At 36.8% G+C, this 8,608-nt stretch overlaps 1 protein-coding gene across 1 annotated transcript; it reads left to right on the forward strand.

The window, feature by feature from the left end:
- Nucleotides 1–205: 205 nt before the first annotated feature.
- LOC113273106 lies at nucleotides 206–1,372 on the forward strand. The gene has a single exon (XM_026522874.1). It carries the CDS (start codon nucleotides 206–208, stop codon nucleotides 1,370–1,372), a length of 1,167 nt encoding a protein of 388 aa, XP_026378659.1.
- Nucleotides 1,373–8,608: the final 7,236 nt, after the last annotated feature.

The following is an 8,608-nucleotide window of genomic DNA, read 5'->3' on the forward strand; positions in this document are numbered from 1 at the left end:
AGGATTTTTCGTTGTTATGTTACATGATGCTGAAACAAAAGAGAGGATTCAACGCACTAAATGGTATGTAAATCAACATGAGCTCAAACTGATGGATTGGTACCTAGGTTTTGATCCTGAACGTCAAAAAACTTCCCATGCAAACGTATGGGTTCACTTTCCAGGTCTCCATGCAGAACTATGGACAGAGAAGAACTTGTTATCTATGGGGAAGGTATTAGGCACTCCCATTGTAGTTGATCAGAGAACTCTTAATCTAGAGTACGGTAACTTTGCCTCAGTTTTGGTGGATGTGGATTTTGCGAAGCACATTCCTAGTAGAATCAAAATTACAGCTGGGGGAAGTACTTTCTGGCAATATTTGGAGATTCCACGGGCTCCAAAATTCTGTATGAAGTGTTGCATTATTGGTCACAATGATGATGAGTGTAGGAGGCAAACTAAGGGTGATGATAACTCTTCAAAGGCTGATACTACAGCAAAGGGAGATTCTTCCAAAGGCTGGCAAACTGCTAGGAATAGGAGGCAGCGTAAAGGAAAGAATGCTGAGAACTTTCCTGGTGGTGATAATGCTTCAAAAGATGCGGAGCATGATGCTTCAAAAAATGCGGAACATGATGGTGTTCTTGCTGTGTTACCAGGTGAAGTAGAGGAGAATGCTATTGGTGTGGAGGAAACCAATCAGCTTGAGAATGAGCTAGCTTCTTCTGAAGCTGTTTTTCATGCAGCGTCTGTAGCTTTAGAGAAAGCAAAGCAGGCGTTAGCTGAGAAAGGAGTATTAGCTAGTAGGTTACCATTGGGTGAAATTGGAACCTCATCTAAGTCAGTAGGGAGTGGTGAATTGGCTAGAACTAATCACTCTCTCACTGATAAGACTAATGCTAGCTCTTCTTCTACTCCTTTTGAAACTTCAGGAAGGAAGGGATGTGATGTTGTGGTGGACAATATTGAGAATTTGTCTCGCTACAAAGCTATTAATGAGAATGCTTGTGTGCTTTCTCCTAATAAATTCAATGTTTTGTCTGCTGAGTTGGGGTTGGATTCTGTGCAGCAATCCAATGAGAAAAGGGAGGAGAGTTCAGATGAAGAAATCACTCCAGAGAATGCTTCGTCAGGTGTTAGGGGGTCTAAATGGTCTGACATACCCGTGGAGCAGCCAAAGAAATCTAGGAAACCTGTTAGGATTCGGATTTCTAATGATCAGAAAAGTACTTCTCAACAAAGTACAAATAAGGAGTCCAAGTCTGATTCGGAAACTGAGATCAATGATTTGGGAATTCGAGTTAGAAAGGGATTCTCCCCAGTTATACTTAAACGGAATTCTGATAGGATTCCTGATGCTAGTAATAATTCAAAGAATATAGTTTCCTGATGCGTGTGCTCTATTGGAATATCAATGGGGTGGCAAAGGTGGAGGCTGGGCAGAAGTTACGTGAACTTGTTCATGATCTGAAGCCGGAGATTCTTTGTGTTGCTGAGCCAAAGATTAAGTTCTATGACAAGGTAATTTGTAAGTTAAATTTAACTGGTTTTATGAGGAAGGTTGTTCATAATTCTTCTATGCATAATATTGGGAATCTTTGGATCCTGTGGAGTGCTAATACTGAAGAGCCAGAGGTGGTTAATATGACTAGGCAAGCAATTACTGTTAGAACTGAGGGGGTTTTAATCTCTTTTGTTCATGCTAGTTATATTCAAGTTTTTCGAAGAAGATTATGGTCTCAACTTTCAGCTGTGGATACTACAACTCCTTGGCTGATAATGGGAGATTTCAACTGTGTTCTTCGTCAAGATGAAAAGAAAGGAGGCCGTGAGGTTCGTGTCTCTTGTATTAATGAGTTTTCTGATTGGATGGAGGATAATGATCTTTTTGAAGCAGATTCTTTGGGGTCTAAGTTTACTTGGACTAATGGTCAATCTGGTGTTGGTAGAATTCTTATTAAATTGGATCGTGCTATTATCAATGAGCCTTGGTTAGCTAAGTTTTCGAATTGGCGGTGAAAGCTCTTCCTAGGGAAGTTTCTGATCATTCAACGCTTATTGGGTTTCCTTTCCTTGCTCCGAGGCCTAGGCGTGCTCCTTTTCGTATCCAAAAAATGTGGTTTTCTCATCCTGATTTCTTGAGAATGGTGGAAGATTCTTGGAAGTCTCAGGTTTATGGTAATTTGGATTTTATTTTTCCTTATAAATTGAAAAGGTTGAAGGAGGCAATCAAATTGTGGAATCAAACGGTCTTTGGAAATGTTAATGCTAGGCTGAAACAAGCTCAACTTAAGTTTGAAGTGGCTTGTAGGAATTCTGATGAGGATCCTTTTAATACTTCTAAATTGAACATTATGAAGGATTCTCTGGTGGCGGTTCAAGATGTTCGTATGCAACATCTTACTATGTTGAAACAAAAGGCTCGTAATAGGTGGATTTTGGAGGGTTCTAGTAACACTTCTTTTTTTCACAGCAATATAAACATTCGAATGAGCGCAAATACAATCTCGGAGTTGGTTACTGAAGATGGTGTGACTATCTCAGAGCCTATTCAGCTTCGTGACCATGTGGTTTCTTATTATGAGTCGAAGTTCAATGGTGTGGAGCTTCCTATTGAGGATAATCTCTTTGATTATGAGCATGAGTCCATTTCTTTGACTGAAAGGCAGATGTTGGATGCCATTCCTTCTTTGGATGAAATTAAATCAGCAGTTTTTGATTTAGGTGCGGATAGTGATCCGGGGCCGGATGGTTTCTCAGGGTGTTTTTATAGACATTGTTGGGATATAATTCAGCAGGATCTTCATTCGGCTATTGTTTATGCTTGGACTTCTAAGTCAATTCCGAAGGGTTCGAATTCTAGCCTAATTATTTTGATTGCTAAGGTTAGAGGTGCGGATAGCTTGAGGAAATATAGACCTATCGGTCTAAGCAATTTCTTCTTCAATATTTTCACTAAAATTCTGGCTACTAGACTTGGTCGGGTGTTGGATAAGTTAGTGTCAGAGGAGCAGGTGGCTTTTATGAAAGGTAGGAATATTCATGAGAATATTAGTTTGGCTTCTGAGATGGTGAATGATCTGCACATCAAAAGGAAGGATGGTAATTTGGGCCTGAAGCTTGATATTTCTCAAGCTTTTGATACTGTTAATTGGTCTTTCATTATGGAGGTGTTTAGAAGATATGGTTTTTCTGAGGATTGGTGTTTGTGGATTCAGAAAATTCTGGAGTCAGCGCGCATATCTATTCTTCTCAATGGTATCCCGGAAGGTTTTTTCAAAATTAATAGAGGGTTGCGTCAGGGGGATCCTCTTTCGCCTCTTATTTTTGTTTTGATTGAGGATGTTCTTAGTAGAAACATCACAAAACTATTTCAAAACAAGGATATGTATCATCTGGTTAGGCGTAATGGTATTGCTCCAACTCATTTATTCTTTGCTGATGATATTATGATTTTTTGCAAGGGAAATATGAAGAGCTTGAGAAGTTTGGTGGAGTTGCTAGATTCTTATCAGCAAGCTTCAGGTCAGCGTGTTTGTAGAGAGAAGAGCAAAATTTACTTTGGTGGTGGCTCTTTGAGTAGACGTCATACCATTGCTGCTTTTCTAGGGATGGAAGTTACGCATTTTCCTGATCGTTATTTGGGGGTGAAAGTTATGCCTGGTGCGGTGAGATATCATCATATTAGCAATGTGGTGGATAAGCTTAAAGAGCAACTTTCGGTTCTGAAAGGTAAGATGCTTTATTTTCAAGACAGAGTTCTTCTAGTTAAAAATGTTCTTTCGAGTTATTCCATTCATAATATGTCTGTGTATAAGTGGCCGGTGAAATTCATTCAGCAAAGTGAGCGTGTGATCCGTAATTTCCTTTGGTCGGGTGATTCAAATCTTTCTAGAGCTTTTGTGGTTGGTTTTGATAAACTGTGCAGTCCTGTGGAGGAGGGTGGTCTTGGAATCACTAGTTTAAAAACTATGAACAAGGCTTTGCTTATGAATCTTTGGTGGTCTATTAAATCTTCTTCTAAGAAGTGGGCTCGTTTTTTGGAGTCTAAATTCACTTGCAGGGATGGGCGTCTCAAGATGGCTGGTGTAAAATCTTTTATTCTTCCTGGAATTCGTTGGGTTCATAAGGAAGTTGTGAATAATACAAAATGCATCATTGGAGATGGTAGGAATACGTCTCTTTTCTATGATGTGTGGTATGGAAGTGAGACTTTGGCAAGTGTTCTTAATCGTTCAGACTTGGACAGATCAGGTCGGGTTTGTGATATTATTTCACATGGTAATTGGCTGTTGCAAGGAGCTCACTTGCAAGATCTTGTAAGTGCTGGTGTGATTATGGAGAATTTGCCAACGCTTTGTAGTGGGAGGGACAAGAGGATTTGGATGCCTGATATGAAGGGTGTGTTTTCAGTTAAGTCAGCTAGAGAATTGATTAGAAAGAAGTTCCCTACTATGAAAGAAGCTTCGCTATTGTGGAGGAAAGTTGTGCATCCTTCTTTGGCGGCTCAGAATTGGAAGTTTGTTCGGGGAGCGTGTGCAACTCTTGATAAAGTTCGCAGCAGGTTTAAGATTCAATTGGCTTCTAGGTGCAGCGTTTGTCAAATTGAAGAGGAGACACTTCAGCACGTCCTCTGGAGCTGTAGTTTTGCGCAAAAAGCTTGGAACTGGATAGCAGGTATTTTCAATATAAAACCTTATTATGATTTGATCACGTCTTACAATGGAGCTAGGCTTCAAAGTGGCATTGTTAGGGATTTGTGGCTGGTAGCAAATTTGGTTGTGCGATCTGAACTTTGGTTCACTAGAAATAAGAAGGTATGTGAGAAGAAAGTTCCTTGCTGGTCCTTTTTCCAAAAACGAGTGTTCAATTTGATGCATGAATACTCAGTTAGAATGAAGAGTTTTATGTTCAATACGGTAGCAGATTTGAGAATTTTGGATTTCTTTCGTGTTAAGCATAGGAAAGTGAAGATTTCAGATCCAAAGGAGTGTTATTGGACGCCTTCTAATAACAATGAATTGCTGTTGTGTACTGATGGTGCCTCAAGAGGAAACCCGGGAGTGGCAGGGGCTGGTGTTGTGGCTAGAAATGCGAGTTCGGAAGTGGTAGGGGCAATGTGTATTGGCTTAGGAATTGCGACTAACTATATGGCTGAGTTATATGGTATTATTGTTGGTCTTGAATGGGAAATTCAATGGGGTTATGATCGTTTGTTGATTAGATCAGACTCTTCTTCGGTGCTGAAGGCTTTGGAGGAGGATAATGTTCCATGGTTTGATACACAAAGATGGCTGAATGCTAAGGGTTTATATGGTGCTATTCGGTTTGAACACACTTTTCGTGAAGCGAATTTTGCTGTGGATAGAATGGTTAAGCGTGGTTGTTTGTTAGAAGAAGGAGTAGGTATTCACTTTGAGGGAAGACCAGATTTCTTAAGTTCAATTGAGTTTCCAAATGTAATTTATTATCGTTTTAAATAGTTTGTGTGAGTTTTTGGGGTTTCTATGACCTCTTTTCTCCTAAACTATCTTGTAAATATCGTTTCTTGCAATATAATTTTTGACTTATCAAAAAAAAAAATTAATTATATTTCGTAGCACTAGTATCTTCTAGCCAGGGCATTCGTTAAAGCCAACTGAAAGTAACTTCATGCTTTATAAAGAATGATACTAACAAAATTTCCCTACAGTAATGAAAATTATCTTTGGATGTTTCCTAAAAACCCTATAAACACTAAAGATCCTAGAAAGAGCTCTGAGAAACTCTGAAAAGCTCTGCAAGACTCCAAAAAGCTTTGAAAAGCTTAAATTTAATAATACTCCGTAGCACTGGGATCTACAAGCTAGAAGATTCGTTAAATAATGATAATAACAAATCCCTACAATAGCGAAGATCAGCTTTGAATATTCTCTAAAAAGCCTTGAAAACTCAAAAAAACCCTGAAAACTCTAAAAGCCCTAAAATATATAAAGAGCTCTGAAAAATCTAAAAAGCCCTAAAATATCTAAAGAACTCTGAAAAATCTAAAGAGCTCTGAAAAACTTTAAGTTAATTATATTTCGTAGCACTAGTATCTTCTAGCCAGGGGATTCTTTAAAGCCAACTGAAAGTAACTTAATTCTTTATAAAGAATGATACTAAAAAAATTTCCCTACAGTAATGAAAATTATCTTTGGATGTTTCCAAACAACCCTATAAACACTAAAGATCCTAGAAAGAGCTCTGAGAAACTCTAAAAAGCTCTGCAAGATTTAGTAATACTCCGTAGCACTGGGATCTACAAGCTAGGAGATTTGTTAAAGAATGATAATAACAAATCTCTACAATAGTGAAGATCAGCTTTGAATGTTCTCTAAAAAGCGTTGAAAACTCTAAAAAACCCTGAAAACTCTAAAAAGCCCTAAAATATCTAAAGAGCTCTGAAAAATCTAAAGAGCCCTGAAAAACTTTAAAAAACTCTGAAAAAGCTCTGAAAAAGATTAAGTTAATTATATTTCGTAGCACTAGTATCTTCTAGCCAGGGCATTCTTTAAAGCCAACTGAAAGTAACTTAATGCTTTATAAAGAATGATACTAACAAAATTTCCCTACAGTAATGAAAATTATCTTTGGATGTTTCCTAAAAACCCTAAAACACTAACGACCCTGAAAGAGCTCTGAGAAACTCTAAAAAGATCAGGAAGACTCCAAAAAGCTCTGAAAAGCTTAAATTTAATAATACCACGTAGCACTGGGATCTACAAGCTAGGAGATTCGTTAACGAATGATAATACAAATCCCTACAATAGTGAAGATCAGCTTTGAATGTTCTCCAAAAAGCGTTGAAAACTCTAAAAAACCCAGAAAACTCTAAAAAGCCTTAAAATATCTAAAGAGCTCTGAAAAATCTAAAGAGCTCTGAAAAACTCTAAAAAGCTCTGAAAAAACTTTAAGTTAATTATATTTCGTAGCACTAGTATCTTCTAGCCAGGGGATTCGTTAAAGCCAACTGAAAGTAACTTAATTCTATATAAAGATTGATACTAACAAAATTTTCCTACAGTAATGAAAGTTATCTTTGGATGTTTCCTAAAAACCCTATAAACACTAAAGATCCTAGAAAGAGCCCTGAGAAACTCTGAAAAGCTCTGCAAGACTCCAAAAAGCTTTGAAAAGCTTAAATTTAATAATACTCCGTAGCACTGGGATCTACAAGCTAGGAGATTTGTTATAAAATGATAATAACAAATCCCTACAATAGCGAAGATCAGCTTTGAATGTTCTCTAAAAAGCGTTGAAAACTCTAAAAAACCCTGAAAACTCTAAAAAGCCCTAAAAATCTAAAGAGCTCTGAAAAACTCTAAAAAGCTCTGAAAAAACTGTAAGTTAATTATATTTCGTAGCACTAGTATCTTCTAGCCAGGGGATTCGTTAAAGCCAACTGAAAGTAACTTAATTCTATATAAAGAATGATACTAACAAAATTTTCCTACAGTAATGAAAAGTATCTTTGGATGTTTCCTAAAAACCCTACAAACACTAAAGATCCTAGAAAGAGCTCTGAGAAACTCTAAAAAGCTCTACAAGACTCCAAAAATCTTTGAAAAGCTTAAATTTAATAATACTCCGTAGCACTGGGATCTACAAGCTAGAAGATTCTTTAAAGAATGATAATAACAAATCCCTACAATAGCGAAGATCAGCTTTGAATGTTCTCTAAAAAGCTCTGAAAAATCTAAAGAGCCCTGAAAAACTCTAAAAATATCTGAAAATGCTTCAAGTTAATTATACTTCGTAGCACTAGTATATACTAGCCAGGAGATTCGTTAAAGCCAAGTTAAAGTAACTTAATTCTTTATAGTGAATGATACTAACAAAATTCCTTATAATAATGAAGGTTATCTTTGAATGTTTCCTAAAAACCCAAAAAACACAAAAGAGCCCTGAAAGAGCTCTGAGAAACTCTAAAAAGCTCAAGAAGACTCCAATAAGCTTTGAAAAGCATAAATTTAATAATACTCCGTAGCACTAGGATCTACAAGCTAGGAGATTCTAGGAGATCAACTTTGAATGTTCTCTAAAAAGCCTTGAAAACTCAAAAAAAACCTGAAAACTCTAAAAAGCCCTAAAATATCTAAAGAGCTCTGAAAAACTCTTTAAAGTTCTGAAAAAGCTTGAAGTTAATTATATTTCGTAGCACTAGTATCTTCTAGCTAGGGGATTCGTTAAAGCCAACTGAAAGTAACTTAACTATTTATAAATAATGATACTAACGAAATTTTCCCTACAATAATGAAAATTATCTTTGGATGTTTCCTAAAAACCCTAAAACACTAACGACCCTGAAAGAGCTCTGAGAAGCTTAAATTTAATAATACCACGTAGCACTGAGAAACTCTAAAAAGCTCTGCAAGACTCCAAATAGCTTTGAAAAGCTTTAATTTAATAATACTTCGTAGCACTGGGATCTACAAGCTAGAAGATTCGTTAAAGAATGATAATAGTAAATCCCTACAATAGCGAAGATCAGCTTTGAATGTTCTCTAAAAAGCATTGAAAACTCTAAAAAAACACTAAAAACTCTAAAAATCCCTAAAATATCTAAAAAGCTCTGAAAAACTCTAAAAAGCTCTGAAAAAGATTT

Source organism: Papaver somniferum, chromosome 4 (genome assembly GCF_003573695.1).
Source record: "Papaver somniferum cultivar HN1 chromosome 4, ASM357369v1, whole genome shotgun sequence".
Classification (NCBI taxonomy): Eukaryota; Viridiplantae; Streptophyta; class Magnoliopsida; order Ranunculales; family Papaveraceae; genus Papaver; species Papaver somniferum.

Coding starts and splice junctions, on each gene's coding strand:
- LOC113273106 (XM_026522874.1), top strand. CDS start 206: ATGGGGAAGGTATTAGGCACTCCCATTGTAGTTGATCAGAGAACTCTT.